The 19,200-nt window shown below is 34.4% G+C and overlaps 1 protein-coding gene across 2 annotated transcripts; it reads right to left on the bottom strand.

Annotated features, from left to right (window-relative positions):
* Positions 1 to 2,727: 2,727 nt before the first annotated feature.
* On the bottom strand, positions 2,728 to 18,476 carry TMEM106B (transmembrane protein 106B). 2 transcript variants are annotated; one of them, XM_039862401.1, is made up of 8 exons: positions 18,330 to 18,476; positions 15,962 to 16,183; positions 13,344 to 13,407; positions 11,887 to 12,046; positions 6,177 to 6,317; positions 5,889 to 5,938; positions 5,100 to 5,153; positions 2,728 to 4,379 (listed from the first exon to the last, which is right to left on the bottom strand). In XM_039862401.1, the coding sequence occupies exons 2-8, from the start codon at positions 16,179 to 16,181 to the stop codon at positions 4,241 to 4,243; spliced, it is 828 nt and encodes a 275-aa protein (XP_039718335.1). In that variant the 5' UTR covers positions 16,182 to 16,183; positions 18,330 to 18,476; the 3' UTR covers positions 2,728 to 4,240. The 2 variants fall into 2 exon arrangements, with proteins under 2 accessions (XP_039718335.1, XP_039718336.1); XM_039862402.1 differs by lacking the exon at positions 18,330 to 18,476 and adding an exon at positions 18,076 to 18,279.
* Positions 18,477 to 19,200: the final 724 nt, after the last annotated feature.

Genomic DNA, 19,200 nt, shown 5'->3' with positions numbered 1-19,200 from the left:
TGACATATATGTTTCTTTGCCTTCAATAAGTCATATAATTATAAAAGCAGAACTAAGTTAAAGCTCAGAGTTGATTTAAGGGAAAATGTTAATACTACAGTCCATTCTAATCAAAGTTTGTGAAATATGCCACGTACTTCCTGTCAGTTATTAGGATTAATAGTGAGAAATTGTTTACCACCTCCTTAAAGTATAGTGCTTCCCAATATTTCCCTTCCATTTCATTCATAGAAAATATTTGTTCAGCCAGTTAGGACCAACTGAGCATGCTTACAGCTTGAGATGACCCCATATCCCATTCTCCCATCTCTCCCAACACAAACGTTATATTTGTACCCCATCTCTGTTCTCTGCCATAGAACTGAGATGCACACTGAAGAATAAAGGAGGGTAAAGTATCCAAGAAATCAAGGTGGAGGGATCACTTTATTCATAGTCACTAAACTGTCTTTTTTTGATGTCAGGACTGTATTACTTTCCTCTTTGTATCCCTTATAGTACCAAATACAGTGCCTTGTATATACGGGCATACCTTGGGAATATTGCGAGTCCCAGACCAATGCAATAAAGTATCACAAAAAAGTGAGTTGCATGAATTTTGGGGTTTCCCAATGTATATTAAAGTTATGTTTATACAATACTGTGGTCTATTAAGTGTGCAAATGCATTATGTCTAAAAAAATGTACCACACATACCTTAAAAACTTTATTGTGAAAAAATGCTAAACAATGTTTTCATATTGACATATGAAAGACCTTGAATATATTAAAATTTTTTATTTTAGATTCTATAAAAGTTGAAGAATGTTATTTGAAGGTTTCCTTTCATTGATGAATATTCGAGTGATAATTGAGTGCTGCAGCAGTTAGTAGACAAGAATCTGTTCTCATGTTTACTACATTATAGTATAGGTATACAGACAATAAACAAATAAATAAGTAAATATGTGTAGTATTTTCATTATGATAAGACATTATGGGGAAAAAAAGCACAAAAAGAATGGAAATTCTGTGGTTCAGGTTGTTGAAAGCATTTCTATCTTTTTTTTTTAAAACCAGGAACAGGCTTAAAGAACAATCAGCTAGTATTTTAGTAAGAAAAAGACATTGAAGGTTATGCTTTTAATTGTGACAAATAACTTGAATATCCAAATAATGTAATGTTAGGAAATTCTATATGGCTTAATTTAAAAAACATAAGTTATCTGGCAAGGATACAATTAAAAGCAGTATATAAATAATGGTGTAACTTTAAAAAGTACAATTTATATGCAAATAACTTTTGGGATAAAAGACTTTTTACTGAAATTAAACAATTTTAGATACAAAGTTTACATTTGGGTAAACATTCCCTATGAAAAAATCTGACTTAAACCTTATTCTTAGCTTCGAAGTTTTAAAGATACCACTGATGTCTCCATTTGTATTTATTCGCAGTAGAAATAATTGTTCACAAATTATCAACAGGGCAGAAAAATCAGTTTTGTTCGTTTGGGAAGTGAATTCTTTAGAATTTAAGAAATATCTAAAGCAGATTTGGGATTAGAGTTCTTTGTAGTTCTAATTTCTTTTGAATAATTTTTTTAAATGCTATTATCAGTATATTCTATTCATGAATATGAAATTCATGTAATGAAAATAAACGTTGGAATCGTTATTATAAAATTGCTTTAAGATGAAACACACTGACTAAAGTCTCAAATCTTTTTAAGATCCTTTTGAAAACTAATTATTTTAAACACATGTAAAAATCACTAGATTAGGAATTATATTTGTTTTCTCCCTTGTCATTTCTAAAGCTACTTATAAAATATAAACTTAAAATATATATTTAAGCTTGCTTGCTCAGGTATGAAACATGTTTCAGTCAAAAACCAAAACAGTTTAGTTACCACTGAAGAAGTGGTAACTTGCTAATGATTTTTCTTTCTCCTTTGAGAACTTGGCTAGGTAGAGCAAACCTGGTACTCCTGGTACTCCTATATTTCTATTACTCTACCGAGATATTTTTTGTCGCATTTTATCTAACTTCAGATCATGCTACTTGATACAAGATTTTTAAACCGTAATTAAAACACTAATTCTAAGCTGGCAAAATGAATAAATATTGATTAAAACAAAAGTTTAAATCAAGTTTTAAATTCAGTTCAAAACAAAATTTTGAGCTCAAAAACAAAATCTTTGTGATTGGGCAATTCTTTTACAACTACACATTCAGGGAAAAGTCTCCAAACGTTTGAGTAAATGGGGACATGAGCTGGGCATTGAAAAAAATATTAAATAATTTTCTAGGAAAAAAGAACAAAAATGGGCAAAGTATGAATAAAGGAATGAATTGTTTACAAGGAATGGAAAACATCTTGATTTGGCTGGGCTATGGGTGAGGGGCAATGACAGGAAATAATATTGTGAATTTAGATTGTGGCCAGAAAATAAGGTTCTTAACACCACAGTAAAGACTTGGGCTTTTTTCAGTTAAAAAAAAAAAAATTGGAATAATAGCAACAGAGATTTCAAGTATGAGACAGATTTCAGACATATTACAGAGGTTGAAAAGATATAATTCAACAATGGATTGAAAACTAAGTGGATGAAAGAAAAAAATCAAAGATGATGCTAAAGTGGAGTTGAGGTAGACTGTAAGGACTTAGGAGCTTTAAGCTAAAGGACTTTCAGTATCTACACAGATTTGTTTATGTCAAGAGAATTTGAAAAGCATAACCAAGATACTTGACTGATATGATTTTTATTTTTCATGCTAAAATTTTTACAAATTTTATTTTGTCATACACAATTACAAGAGTTAACAGTTACAAGTGGATTAAAAAATAGCATTTTGGGGCACTTCTATTCATTTTACTATCACGTTTTGTTACATGAATAATAACATAACAATAGTTATAATTACAGAACTGCTCAACTTGGATATTTACTAAGTGAGTTATGATGGAGGCTAATACATTACATAAACAAAGAATAAGTGCCCACATAGTCTCATATTTTACATTATTCTCTGTTCCACAATTAAGATCATAGGTTAGAATCTACCCAGTGATGCCATCACTCAAAATTCTGAGCAAGGTGAAGTCAGCAAGCATTTCAAATCATTTTCCAAAATCTTACTTTAGTTCTACAAGGAAATATAAGACAAAACATACAAGACATGGCTTGCTTGATTTTATGCATAAAACAAACCATTACATAATGAAATTATGCACATTTTGCAAGTTGGCATATGTTCCATCTCACACAATAATTAAAAGATGAATAGTACTTACACAGTACTTAGAATATCACCCAACTGCAGCTGATACAGTATCTCCCAGACTTCTAGTTTCTAAAATTCTGGGGGAAGTGGGACAATTTGAACTTTAACAGTCTACATGGTAGTACTACTACCTCTCGGCCATTGGCCCAATACGAATCCTTTTTGGTTTTTAGTATACAAAATATGCTAAAACATTTCTCTTAAACACATTTCATTTAATGTAATGAAACAGAAGGCAATAATTTCCTTCTAGAAGAGTTAGATTTAGCTATGAAAAACTTGCCGTATACTTGTTAAATTTATGAAATATTTTTAGGGTCAGTTCAGACCATACTATATTTAATTTAGAGCCTGTGTTAAACATATGTAAAAAGAACTACAAACATAATCAAACATATTAATAGTTAAAAAAAATGGAAATTACCATTTTTATCCCAATAGTAATTTTATAAATATATCACTTGCTTTTATCCAAATAAAGGATAAATTTCAAAAAATCCACTGTGAAATTTACATTCTAAGCACAAAAATACATAAATATTAGTTCTAATCAGAAATTTCAGCTGACAAGTGAAAATTTTTACTTTGAAATAAGCAGGTCTGGGATATAGAAGTGAAAATTTTGATCGAAGCGCATTGTAAATATATTGTTTTCATGTAAAAATAAATTTGTTAAAGAAATAATGTTTAAGTCTTTTTACCCTACCTTCTCAAACACATATTTCTTCCTTAAAATAAAAGTTTAAGATAAACATCTCATTTAAAATATGATTTTACAAAATAAATCAAATTAATTACTCTTAGATGTATTTGAGCCTAGTAGTTGTGGCTTCCAGGTGTTATAAGCTAAAAATCACATTATGGTTAGTAACCTTAATGGCTGACAACCCAATAACTTGAAATTCAATCCATACTGCTAATCAAAGGGTGACATGTATTTATTTGTAAATTTAAGGGTTTTTTTTTCAGTTTTTATTGTTGTGGCTGCAGTACATTTAGATATTCAGACTGCCCCAACTGATAAGTTGTGTTCCTTCCACAATCGACATACTGGTACCTCTCCTGGGATATCTGCTCAGAGTGTCCAAAGTATGTTGTTGTTACAGTGACTCTAAAAATAAAATAGGAAGAAACATTGAATAGTTACATATAAGAAACTTTTCTAAAGTGAGAATACTTTTATATATCGAAATTCTCTCCAGAGAGAGATTATTCGATTAATGGTAGCTTCATATTTTGGACAGGGCCTCTTAGGTAATATTTCCTCTACAGACAACAAAAATTATGACTGAGCAAGCCGCAGCCAAATAATTTATACAACAAATGTAATTTTTTTAAAAAACACCTATCTTTGGATAAAATATATAAGTTCATTATACTATTAAAAATAATCATACAGTTCTCTTATCATAGGAAAAGAGTTAATCAAATGTTAGCTAATGGTCCAAATACCAAACCTACAATGTTTTAACAGCTTAGGATAACATCTGATTTACAAACAAGTAACATTACTTTTCACTAATGATCATTTACCACAGACAGGAAGGAACTGGAGGCTCAGCCCTCCTCTCAATCCCAACCCTTGCGATTTTCTTGAGTTCTTACAAGGTCCAGATTCACTGTTTAGCAGCCACGTGATCCTTTACTATTTCCTGAGCTCTCATTTCCTCATTTGTAAAGTGGGATACTTACTGAACTTCGAAGCACTCTTCTAAGGCTTAAAACTCAATTGAGAAGGCATTTGTAAAGATGGTATGTATGTTCTAAACCAATATTATAATTCTGAAGTTTGAACAAAGAAATATCTCTTTCAAAAAAAATTCATACTCACTGCATCATGAGTACTATGTTATGCACTTTGATGGATATCAGCGTACAGAAATCACTGTTAAAGAAAAACAATGTGAATAAATGCAACCTATGGGATTACAAACTTAAAAATTTAATTATGATTCTTACTATGGTAAAGTTAATAGAGACTATTAAGATATAATAATAAGTATTTATTGGTTGAGCATTTTCTATACCTCAAATAATGATTAATATTTTCATACTTCTTATTCTAGAAATATATATTCTTTCCTAGTACAGAAGTTGTAGAGTTGTTTTAACATGGACTATAAATTACAACTACTTCCTGTTCACATTTTGAAGTTTTACTAACCAGTTTGTTCTACATCAGGCTGATAGCGAAAGATAGTGAAAATTTACCATTACTTTTTCACAGGAGTTAATAATCATTTAAAACCAATTTAGAACTTCAAACCAATGGAGTATTACACATTATCAATGTTGTTAGTCCTCCTACAATAAAATATCAAAAAATACTAGAATATATGAGAATATGGTTTCCATAACATAATTAACAAAAAGTGATATGGTACATACAATCCTAACTCTGAAAAGTAAAATAATTAAAAATAAATTTTATGTGTATGGTTCATGTACATAAATGTTTAAATATGTTGTAAAGGGAGAAGAGAAATAAGCAGAGGCCAGAAGGAATATTCCAAAATGTGGTCTTCTGACTGCTAAGATTATGGGAGAATAAATATACATATATTTGATTTTCCATACTTTATAATTTGATGAAAAAAATCATTAAAAAATCAGAACTTACAACATATAACTCATTTCCTCTGCTATGATAGTAGGTACAGTGTAATCAATCTGAAAAGCAAAAAATGAAACAAACCAATAGAGAATAGGATCAAAATATCAAGTATTTCATAATTTCAGAGATCAGAAATATCTCCCTTTATGAGTCTGATGCTAAGACTTTCTTTTAGACATGCGGTGGATACGTTTCAAAGTCAAGTTTTGAGGAAAATCCCACCTCCCTCAAGCTAATATGATCACAAAGTTAAACTCATTAACTTCTCCAAAGTATTTCATGACTGAAACTTACCTGCTTCATATCCAGTGGGCCAATATTAGTTATGTTGTTTAAGCGTGCCTTTCCAATAACTGTTTTTGCAAACTGAACTTGTGCAGTGATGTTTTCAACTTCAACAGAATAATAGTTATTATTCGTTATATTTAGTGTGTTCTGAAAAAGAAAGGAGGAAGAAAATGTATGCGTCATATGAAAATAAGCACAACAAATATGTAATCAAAATTAATAAAGAAAATGACCAGTTGTGGCCATGCTTCACTTAATAGGAGAAATATTAACAAAAATGTCAAAGAATATTGAATGAACTGATTAGTTTTATGCATGAGTACTATGCATATCATATGTTATACTAAACATACAATTAAAAAAGTAGGCTCATAAAATATATGCTGTAGGACTATAGAAAAACGAATGTTAGAAAATGTTATTTGTGGCCTTAGCAAAAATTGAATAAAAATAATTTTAAATTTCATCTCAATTTTTACTAAATGTTAATATGCAGATGTCTCTACTGACTATATTAGTAAGCTACTCCCTATTCTAATACAAAGTAACCATATTAGTAAGTTATTTCCTATTCTAATAAACACAAAGCTGGCCACTTAAAATGTTAAACAGTACTTTAAATAAACTTTTTTGTTTAAAATAAATTGGAGAGACAGGAAAAAATAATGGTGTAGATGATAAAGGCTTTGTTCATCTCTCTTGCAACCAAATCAAAGTTGTGACAGAAACACAGGGCAAACAGCAATGAAAGTCGCCTAGGATCTATATGAAAGTAAGCCCTACAACTAGGGGGAGAAATAATCAACCTGCAATGGTAGAAGGTAGGAGGGGGCGAAGACGCAGGCTGCCTGGTCCTGAGAGACCGAGTTGGACAGAGGCTACGGCAGCAGCAGCAGGTGCAAAAGCCTCTTAAAGGGGCCTTGTCTGCAAGTGGACTTTCACAGTGACAGGCCTGCTTGCTCTGAGCACCAGCACCCAGTCAGCTGCATGGAGTACACCAGGGACTTACAGAGCGACACTGAGTTGTTGGAGTGAGGGCCGAGGCGAGACGCTCTGTATAGAAGTGCCGGGGGTATCCACTGTTCCTCTGTTGGGCCCTCCCCAACCCCAGTGTGCGGATGCAGCCCAGCCATAGCTGAGACATCATCAAACTGGATAACAGAGGTCATCTACCCAGGAGATTCCCTGAAACTCTGCCTCCCCTAACTCGTGGCCCCAACCAAGCCACATCCAGGTGTGTCCTCAGCGAGTCAGGTGTTCCTTGCTGAGCAGCGCCAAGACTCACACTAGTGGCAGCTGGCCTCGGTTTCTGGTGTGGTTTCTTGAGGCAACTAAAACCATAGCATCTGTGGATTGTTTGCTGAATCTTAACAAGTGGCCCTGGAGGGGCACAGGCTGGGGCTAAACTTGGCCTGCAGCTGAACCCTTCTCAGGACTGTGCCACTGGACACCTACTACACAAAGTTGTGCTAACGTAGAGATGCAGGAGCTTTGCTTAGTACATAGAAAGAGACACAGAAAGGCCGCCAAAATAGGAAGGCAAAGAAGCAGAAACCATGTGAGAGAACAGAACAGAGATCCAAGAATAATGAAGTCCAGTGATCTAACAGATGCAAAGTTCAAAACACTGGTAATAAAGATGCTCAATGAACTTAGAGGAAGGAGTAGATGAACTCAGTAAGAATTTTTTAACAAAGAGATAAAAACATAAAAATGGAAATGGCAATTATAAAAGGGAACCAGTCAGAAATAAAGAACACATTATTTGAGATGAAGAGTATATTAGAGGGAATAAACAGAGTGGGTAAAGAAGAGGATCGAACTACCGATATAGAGGATGGGGAAGCCAAGGACACTCAATTAGAATGGCAAGAAAAAAGAAGCTGAGACTATAATAATAATTTAAGGAGCCTATGGGACAAAATTAAATGTAAAAATACCTGTGTCATAGGGGTACCTGAAGGAAAACAAGAAGTTGAAGAGCTATTTGAAGAAATAAAGATGGAAAACTTCCCTCACCTGGTGAAGAAAATAGACATACAAGCAACTAATTGTCTATTATATTTCAATAAAGTCGAAAGAAAAAAGAAAAAGAAAAAAGAAAAAAAAAGTGTATAAAAGGTTAAGTGAATATGTATGTATACCCATTTACAATGAAAAGAATGGGAATCTTCTATAAAATATACATGTATAATATTTATGCAAAATTTAATTGCTATTTCTATTGTCTCAATAAACATCTATTAGTATGATTTAAAAATTTTTTAAAATAAAAGAAATTGGTATTTTAACTTCTATAGAAATAGAGATTTCCACCAGGTCACTAAGGAGAAGAAACGAAATAAATTCAGTCTGGTTGGAAAGAAATGCAGGTACATCACGTTTATACTTAGGTAACAGCTGGGGCCAATTTCTGTGATTCTAATTCACAATTGTCTTAAATTGTGTACTTTAGAAAAGAGCCAAGGAAATATGAAAAAGTGTTAAGAAATAACAGATAATATATAAAACACCAAAAACATTCAGAGCAAAACAAACCATAAACAAAATCAATAGACACTAAATAATAAATCTTGAAGAAATATTTGTAAGACATATAGTAATGGTTACCATCTATTACAAAGAGCCCTTACAAATTGAAAGACAAATTCTTAATAGAAAAAAAAGAGCAAAAGGTATGAGTAAACAAATCAAAAGAGTACAAATATAAATGGCCAAGAAACGTTTAAAATTCTCAAATCCATTTATAACCGGGAAAAGGTGATTTAAGTAAAAATGGAATACTGCTTTATATCCATTAAACTAGTAAAATTGTGGAAAGTGACGAATTCTATTCCTGGCTATAATATGGGTGTATTTTTACATTCTTGGAAAATCTGTGAAGCATTACAGCCATTTTGATAAGTAATCTAGAAATAAACATTAAAAAAATTATATGTCTTTTTTGACCTAGCAATCCTACTTCTGAGCATTTATTCCACAGAAATAAAAACATTAGGATGTTAATGACAGCATTCTTTACAATGGGAAAAAAAAGTGAATGCCCATCCATAAAAAGAATGATTGAATAATATTAAATCATTACATGGAATATTATGTAGCCACTAATAAGAATGAGTTAACTCTTGGCCAGAAAATTAGGAGAGATTTTTACAAGGAAGGTCTTAACAACTGAGAAAACCAAGATGCATAAAAGATGTAAAAAGTATTGTTTTTCTGAAAATAACTTATGATCTAAGAAAAACTGAACACTTGAGTTTATTGGTTAATAGGAATATGGAGAAAGATATGAAGATAGAAACCAGTCTTACTAAAAAAATAAAAATTGTGCTAGCAATTATATGATCGCATTTATGCATTTATTTAAATTATTACAGTTATAAATGTAGAAAAACTTTTTAAAGTTCTATAAAATAGTAGAATTAACCTTTCTCTAAATATATAAACATGTTTTCATCTACTTAGCTCTTAATACCCATGTCACTTTCATTTCTAGACACTTTAGGAAAGGGACTGTTAATCTGAGGTCGATGGACCTTCTTATACAGACCAGGGAATGGGATTCAGGAGAATCCTGGAATCTTTTGTAAATGCAAATAATGTTTGTATGTGTCTTTTTCTGAAGTGTGTATAGTTTTCCCTGGAACATTAAAGGAACCAATGGTGTAAAACAGGATGAGAACAAAAATACTTATGAGAATTAGAAAAAGTTATATTGGAAGATAAAAAGAAAACACACACACACAAATTAAGAAAGAAAAAAGATAGGACCAAAAAGTTCAGTATCAAAGATTAGATTCTTTTTTTTTTTTGAGAGCAGTTAAGAAGCCATTTAATTTTTAAGTCAAGGGACCACAATCAGAAGCTTTTAAATAATGATTTATTATCAAAGGCCTAAAACTCTCTATGATCTTTAACTAGCAAATTTACTTTCAGAAATTTATCCTAAAGAAGTAACGTGAAATAAAAACAAAGTTTAAGCACAAAGATGTTTTCTGAATACCTAATAGCAAAGCTAAATATTTAAGAGAATGGTTGACTAAAATGTCATACAGCCATGTAAAAGACTACATGCAGCCACATAATATGGGAAAATGTAATAAAATCTGTTAATATGTGCATGTGTATACACTTGCACATGTATGTATCCTTCATACACTTCTGAAAATATCTGATTACACTTGCAAATGTATATATGTATGCAAATGTATATATGCATTGTTAGCAAATATATATATATGTTCATATTTAGGTCAAGAGAGTAGTTAAAATCTTTACACATCACAGTACTTTCATATATCTTAAAATGATAATTAGGATAATTTCCTAAGTAGAAAGAGAATAAATGGCACTAAAAAAGTTAGTACTAATATATTGATATAGAACCTGCAGAAATCTCAGCCTCTTATCTCATGGTCATCTAGCTGAAGCTAATGTTCATTCTACCTCATATTTAATGTTCAGTCTCTTCTCAATTTAGTTAGGTGCTAGTATGCCAAAATGTGGGAATTCCTGAATAATTATTTAAAATAAAGTAGAATACTGACATTTAAATATACTTTCTAGAATTTAAAAGGGAATGTCTGGAGGTTGGTAAAAAAATCTGGCCATTGTTTTAAACACTGTATGAAAGAGGAAAATATTCTCCTTGTTTAATGGAGATTAAAATGGAGAAACAACCGACAATAATTCCCCAGTCATATGAAATGACTTACAATTAGCATTGTTATGCTTTATGCACATATATATATTTTTTCCACATAGTTTTTTTTAAAGCCCTTAGATTGACAATTTTTGACAGGAATGAGGATAAATGGACCCATGGGAGTTCTCTTTTTCCTGTAATTAAGTAGTAATTCCACTTTAACATACCATTCCCTTTCACTCTCTGTCTCCACAAAACTCCCTCCCCCAACCACCACCAGAAACATCTGTACTTTAAGAAATGCTCAACTTTTAGCATATCGATCACTTCTGTAAGGAAAACCAAGTCCAACATCACTCCTCCAAACAAATTACTACCATACAGATATACCTTGAGACCTGAAGCCATAAATGATTGTCAATGGCATGATCAACACATATCTTCCTCTTTAATAATGCAGTGGTTTGCAAATCATTCTTTCTAAAAACAAACATTAACATGTAAAAAAGGTAGAAGATCTTCTCTGAGTTTTTTGTTTTGTTTTGGCGGGGAGTGGGGAAGATGTAGAGTCCTAAAAACTACTGTCCTGGGAAACACAGATGACATTTTACACATACTAATTTACAAAAGAAATCAAACAATCGCTTGCACTTTATCTTTAAACACAATAAAGGAATGATCTATTAAAGATGGCAAAAACTGTATTTTACAAAATGCAAGGGAATGAAAACGTTACATTTATAACATCTATCAAATCGACTTGCTAGTAGCTATGCTAAGTCAAAAGTTGGCGAGCAAACAGACTATAAATGTTTTTGCCAGCAATTAATTGTTTAGTTCATTTTACCGTCCCAAAGACATCGTCAAATGCTAAATGATTCTGTATACACACTGCCAGTATTTATTATTTGCCGCTTTCAGCAGAACCAGAAATGAGAAGGTTAACAGAGCAGATATACAGAAAGCAAACTAATCAGTGTCACCACTACCGTTCTCTCAACAGGGACAAAGGTGCTGCTAAATACCATAAAGGAATGCAGTAGAGTATTTTTAATAAAACTTTTTACTTACTGTGATATTTAAATATATCATACGTTTTTTGAAATCATAACTGACGTATGCTGATTTTACGCCAATATATTTCACATCGATTGAGCGAGGGAAAAGGAAAAATACAGCCAATCCAGATATCAGCAGACAGACAAACACAGAAGCCATCACATACAGTTTTCTGAAAAGGAAAATGGAGTATTTAAATATATGTACATCAAAAATTACATAATGAAACATTTAGAGGATATTTTCAACTTGAATTTTTCCCCTATAATGCCAGCCGGATAACATCTATCTTACAAGCTTTTTACATCATAAAATAGGATTGGGTCTGAGTCTATTAAGTGTTAAAATGTCTTTAAAGATGTATTCACATTATTATTACTGGGATTTCAGACTTATTAGAGATAACACATTACTGCAGTGATTCCCAAATTGGGCTGCATGTCAGAATCAAGACAGGGCACTTTAAAAAGATATAGATTTCAAGACTCCCTTCTGAATTCACTAAAGCAGAATTTTCACATGTGAATTTTGCTTTCATGATTCCCATGAACCCCCATGATTCCCATGAACTCACCAGAACCCCTTCGGAAGCCCTTAAAAAAAGATTGTCAGAGCTACACGTCTCATCAACTTCACCTCAAGTTTACCACCATCCACTGTTGTTACACAAGGTACTAAAAAAGATGGTCACTGTGTATATCCACTTCTGAGATTGTTTCTCTAGTTTCTGAACCTTTTCTCTCCTTTATCCATATTTTTGCACTGTGCAAACTGGATTCTGCCCCCAGCAGGTTTTTCCTTAGGATGTTCCTATCTTTTTGTAAGAATTTTCATTGATTTCTCTAAGATCTTTGAGGGATTAGGATGGTCCAGTTCCTTCTGATCTTCTCATGACCCTTCATGGTTCTCTGTGGCCTTTTTTGTATTCTCTCCAAGCAATAGTATGTAGAGTCCTCCCTCCCATTTTAACAGGTTATTTTCAGAGGTATTTGCTAGAAGTCCTCTGAGTGGGATCCTCTTCTTTTTTAGGTGAAGTATTTGCTATGGGTATCACGGTCTTAGGACTCTTAGGAACTCTCTTTTGCTTTCTTTTACAACCTCCACACAGCTGCTAAGCATGTTTGGGTCCTTGCTGTCATGGTGTGAATACCAACTTTTATTTTGGGGCGGGTGGGAATACTTTAACACTCATTTTTTAAAAAATAAACATGTTGCCTCTGTGTCTGTTTCCCACTGCTGTTCTAGGTTTAATAAATAGATTTGAGAAGATTCAGATACTATGCAGCTTTCAAGACCAACCCCAACCAGGATTTTATTTTTTGATAACACAAAGCATGAGAACATAATTCAACAACCTGAAAGCATTTTTCCTTTTAATAGTGTTAACTAAAGTAATGATTATACATAATTTGTTAAAGCAAAAAACGCAACCTCTCAAAAAAAACTTCTATTTTCTTATAATCACTTACGTTCTTCTTGGCCTTAATCTCTGATCACTATATGGAATCAATGCCACTAGCTGGTTTTCTTGCCCTAAAAGTGAAAGAAGTAGGTTTAAAATTTTATTAACATAATTAATTAAATATTTAGTGGCTCCTCATCAAAGTCTTGTTTGGAAAGATGAGAATACCACCTGGTTCTCATCTCATTCCTTTAGTAAACCGCTCTCAAAATCTTCAAAAATTATAAAGTAGAATTTAGGTTCTAGAGCAGATCTTATTTTTTTTTTTTTAATACCTAGATGTCTAGCTATTTGAAATAGTATAAAGAATGAGAAAGAATAATTCTTTCAATTAAAAAAAAAACAAAACTAAAAAGTTCCAGCTTTCAAAGGACCTGAATTTATCAGGTCTCCCTTCAACCCTATAGTTTTCCATTAAGATTCTGATTTAGCTATCTGGATCAGAGCAAAAGAAACATATTGCTTCCACTGTGTCTTGAAACTCTTGTAACTACAGAGGTTCCTACACCACCCCCTGGAAAATCAAAACTGACGCCAAGTCTCATGCTCCAGGATTCTTTAAGGCTGCACCTCTCTCATCACTTCAAAATCCATCATTTATTTCTTGGGTTGAGCTATATTCATATACTTTAATGGGCAAATAGATCTTTAAATGTCAATTTTCCAATCTTATCAGAACTTGGCTCTTCGTATTAACTATTAAAGCACCATTGTCAAATTCTCTTTTAAAGCCCTCCATAATGCTTCTATTATTTCTTCCGGCCTTCTCCACAACTCTTCTTTCCTTTATACACTACCCCACCACACTCACATATAAATATACACATTACATACACATACACATATATACGCATCCATATATACATCTGTATATTATTTGTGTATGTATATATGCACACAAACACACACATCTCATTTTGTTTGGTGGTATTCATGTGGCTAAACTGCAATCCTGGTTAAAACCAACCCTTAAACTACTATGCCTGTATTCACACAGCTAAATGTGGATTCACACAGCTAAATGTGGATAGAGGAAAACATACAACTATGGTCACTAGTCTCATTTTAGATCTCTAATCTCAAGTGGCCCTTAATGATGCCAACAATCATGCTATACTTCCCTAGTTCACTTTCAATTTGACATTCCAAGACTACAATTTCATAACTTCAACTATTTTGAAACCTCTAATACCTTCTTCCCTAGCATCACTCTCAGCTCATGCTGTGGCAAACAGAACTCCTGCAAGCTCCTACAGCCACAACCACCCACCAAGCTACTTCTGGGTCCACACACTCTACATTGTCTCTTGTCACTAAGAGTAAAGTGCAGGCAAGTGTAGCCCTCTGCACCTGTGCCTATTAATTAGCATTCACACATATTATTCACTCCATCTTTGAAAAATCCCCCTCCTGATCTCATAGCCCCCTCCAGCTATGCCACTTCTCTCCTTTTCTATATAGCAAAACTCCTCAAAAAAAACTATCTTCCTACTATATAATTTCATTCCTCCTATGCTCTCTTGATCCCACTCTATACATGATATGCAGGATTCCAAACCTGTTCTTTTAAAGATCTCTGGTGGCCTCTACATCACCAAATTCAATGGTTTATTCTCAGTCATTAATTGATCTATCCACAGCTTCTAACATAGTCGATCACTCTTTTTTCCTTGGTTTACGTTCTACATTTATTTTCCAGGACACCACAGATACAGAGATTTCCTTTTATTCTAGCTGATTTTTTCAGTGTCTTTGTTAATTCTTTCTCATATAACTGATCTTAAAATACCACAAGGTTCAGTGCTAGGGTCCCCTTTTTTCTATTCACACCAATGAACTTGGTGTTCTCATCCGACTCACCTGAATACGGATGACTGCAGCCTCTTACATCTTGCACTTGAATTCCAGGCCCTTATAACTGAACATATCCACTTAGGCATCAAATATACATCTCCAAGTGTACATAACTGAAACAGAGCTCCTGATCTCTCCACTGACATACACACGCAAACCTTTTCTCTGCCCTAATAAACAGCTACCCCATTCTTCCACTTGCTCAGACAAAAACACCTTTGGAGTCATCCTTGATTTCATACTATCCACAACATACTTCCAGGCTGCTAAAAAAACCCATTGGGCATACTTTGAAAATATATCCAGATAATTTTTCCCTTCTCCCAGCCTGGTATAGTAATACCTTCAACTAAAATAATCCTTTTATCCTCAGTTACTATGTCTGCAAAGGTAAAACCGTAGCATTCAAAGGCAAACTCAAATATAAATTTGCCCAACCCAAGGCATTTATCAGAGACTCTGGTACATCTTACGATGTCACTTTATCCTTTCCTTGGGGTCTCTCCAGTCACATATCAACTTCCACCAAGCAGAAAATGAGAACAGCACAAGGTAATGTTATTGTTTTTATTGCTGCCACTGCTACTAAAGTAGCCTACGAATAGCACGTGGGGATTATTCCCTTCTGACTTCCCCTGTGATGTACTACCAACTGATTTTTTTTTCCCCCTATTTGGCTCATCTTCATATACCATCCCTCTTCATGTAGTTCCTCTTGTGCAAATGCCTGGAATCACTATTTAAAGGGAAAACAATGTAATGAACACATACCCCGAGGAATTCTTCCTGTTCCTTGACAAGTGGGGCAAGTGACACTATCTCTTCCTGTAAATTCCACATATGGAAACTGAGAGACATCTCCATTTCTTCCATCTTCATTATGGACTTCATTATTAACCAATCCATTCCTCATATTTTCAGTTGATGCAACTCCACCATAAGCATCTTCTTTATTTGAATGCAAAGGCAAATGAGAAAAAGACTTCCCCATGTCTAAAGAAAAAGAATAATCTTACAGTAAACTTCAGGAAAAAAATGTATACTCAAGGACACTATGAGATATTTATACCAATCTAATTGATTTAGAAAAAAATTCAAAGGAATGTTCAAACTACTTTGGGGATTAGAATTATATTCAAAGTAATGTCTGAAACAAGGGAGTCATTTTTACTAGAGTCTAAAGTTTTTCCTAACAAAATATTATGAAATGATATATCAGACCTCTGGAAAGAATGGACTTTCAAACAACATTAAACTTTAACTGACGTCTACAGTTTCTTAGGGTTCTTTGAAAAGTAACATTAGGCTTCAGTTTTTTAGACTAAAACAAGAACACATTCCACTTTTAAGCCAATTAGCACTGAAGGTAAAAGTTGCTCTGGGCAGATTACCGCTAGGTATGATATGTATCACGGGGCAAGTTCAAAATAGTATTTTTCATCCTTTTAAAATTTAAGCCCCTTTGTGATCAATAAATCCACAATCTTTCTCATCCTCATATTTCTTGCTTTACACATTTAAACACTTGCAACAAAAACAAGTCAAAAGCCAAATTCTACAGATTTTTCTTTCATTTAGCAGATGGCAGGTAAAACTATTAAATTAATATTCCAAAATATTGAATACAATTTATCAATACAAAGTGGCGAAATTTGGAACATTTAACTGCAAAATTTTAGAATGACACTATCAAAATAACATGGGGAAAATTAAATATAAATTTAATCTAAACGTACTTAGTACCAGTACATACACAAAAATAACCTCTGAAGGTAAGTAACGCAGTAATGTTGCAGTTATGGTAATACCATTATAAGAATGAAAATAACTTAAGTGATATACTCCAATCTGCTGATATTGAGGGAAAATTAACAAAGGGATAAAGCAGAATTTAAAAATAAAATATTTCTTCTTTCTAAATTTCATCATATACCTTTCATCAGTTCCTAAAAATAGATTATAGATCTGCATACAGAAAGATAAATGTTTCTTTTAAAAATTCTCGTTGACTTGAATTAAGAAAACTGACATTAAAAGTAATTCAACTTATCTTGTAGTATGAAAAAAAGTTTACTTTTTAAAACTGGAGTTCCATCCATGTGTTGAGGTCACTCAAACAGTGTAATTTGCAGGAAAAAAAATAACTATACAACTAGTAAACAAACTTAAAATTGTAGAATGATAAATAACGATGCTTATTTTCACTATTTAAAAATATCTATGTACATGTTGTCCACATAAATTCAAAAACATAAGTGATTTATAATTTCTACAAATGCATTATCTTTTTTTGATTTATTTCAGTGACATTAAATCCCTGTCAAACCAATATTTGTCAGTCACAGTGGTTCAGGAGTGTATTAACAACACTGTCCCCAAAGTGGAATGCCTTAGGGAGAAACGGCACAGAAGGCAAAACCAGTGGCTCTGTCTGGGCCTCATCTAACATTTGCCTTGATAGTTGGCCTTTGACAGGTGTTTGTTTCATCAAGGCAATGGACAAGCGCCAGACTTTGTCATGTACTGGGCATCCCTGCCATACTCTACTGGATTTTCCTCAGAGCACTGATAAATTTAACCACTTTTATTCCTGAAGACTGGTTGGTGTATAAAGAGATGCTAGGCCCCTCCTCTCTTCCCGTGCTAAATGTTTTTTTATCGCAGTCTTTAAATTTACTGAAAACCAAGACCGATCTCAGACTCTGTGTGGAAAGAAAAATAAATAAATAAAAGTAGAGCACTCCGTCTAAATAGGTCGTCATCTTCTGTGATAACGAAGGAAGACAGTCCCTTTCGTAAGCTAAACAAACAAAACCAAACCCAGCATACGCTAGAAAGGTTAATGGTAAAATCTAGGCAACTGTGCAACCAAAATCAGGGGCTACCTGACCGCACAAGGTGTTTGGGGGTCTGGAATCTGGAATCAAACCCGTGTGACGGGCTTAAGCGGAAGCTGCGAGCTCTTTGGCAAGAGTCCGGGTCCGGGTAAGAGGTAACATAACACCTCCATCAACACATCCCTGTGCGCTTCCGCCGCGGCCAGGCAGAACCAGCTCCCCGGCGGCCTCCCCTCCACCATCTCCTCCTCCTGGCCCAGCTCCGGAAGGGGACCTGGGGGCTCGCGTCTGAGATCGCTCACCCGCACGCAGAGCGCTGCGCAGTCCTGAGCTGCTCCAGCGCGGACAGGCCCGAGGACAGGGTCACGGAGTCCACAGACCGGGGTGCCACTGCTGGAGCGACAGGCCTACAGCAGGGTGGCCCCGGAGTCAGGGGGAAGGGCAGCGCAACAACAGTATCAGCTGATGCCTAGCCCCGGTTTAACCTGCGCCTGCGCATGCGCAGAACGCTCCCATAGATGCGAGGCCTGGGAGACTGCACGACGCATGCGTCCTTCTTCTGCCGTCCTAAAACCCGGAAGCACAGCTGCTGTCTTGTGCTCTCCGCTTTGAGTTATCTTGGTCTCTTCAGACTTAAAGGTAAAAAGTGGCCACCCACGCCCTGGAAAACTTAAAAACAATAGTGTTACAGGAATCGGCACCCCACGGAGGAACTTGGATGCTCAGACTACTTTGTTAGAGAAAGGAGAATTTATTAGGTCGTCAGAGCGCGTGGGGTTAACTCCATGTACGAGCTCCGTCTGGTTAGATTTATGACAATTTATATACTTTTGCAGTGTCCATACACGGGGCACATGATTCCTTTGAGGTTTTACAAGTGCCTCCTTTCAGGATGGGGAGGACGAGCTTTGGGTGCGGGGGCGGGGGGTGCTGCAAGGGAGGAATTTTCAAACCACTGGTCTTACAGGTGGGTTTGTTTTGTAGAACGCAGGACCTTGGCGTTATCAGCTCCATTATAGGATTCTTGAACAGACAGACGGGATTCGTAGGCTATAAGCAGGGAGCAGCACTTATTGATGCCGGCACCTGCTCAGCTGATTCCTATCCAAAGGCTGAGCTCTAATTGTTACATAACAAGCAGTTTTACACAGTCTTGTTATTCCTGCACAGCTA

This window comes from Pteropus medius, unplaced genomic scaffold (genome assembly GCF_902729225.1).
Source record: "Pteropus medius unplaced genomic scaffold, Ma_sr-lr_union100, whole genome shotgun sequence".
NCBI classification, from domain to species: Eukaryota; Metazoa; Chordata; class Mammalia; order Chiroptera; family Pteropodidae; genus Pteropus; species Pteropus medius.
This window is presented reverse-complemented; position numbering and strand designations above follow the sequence as displayed.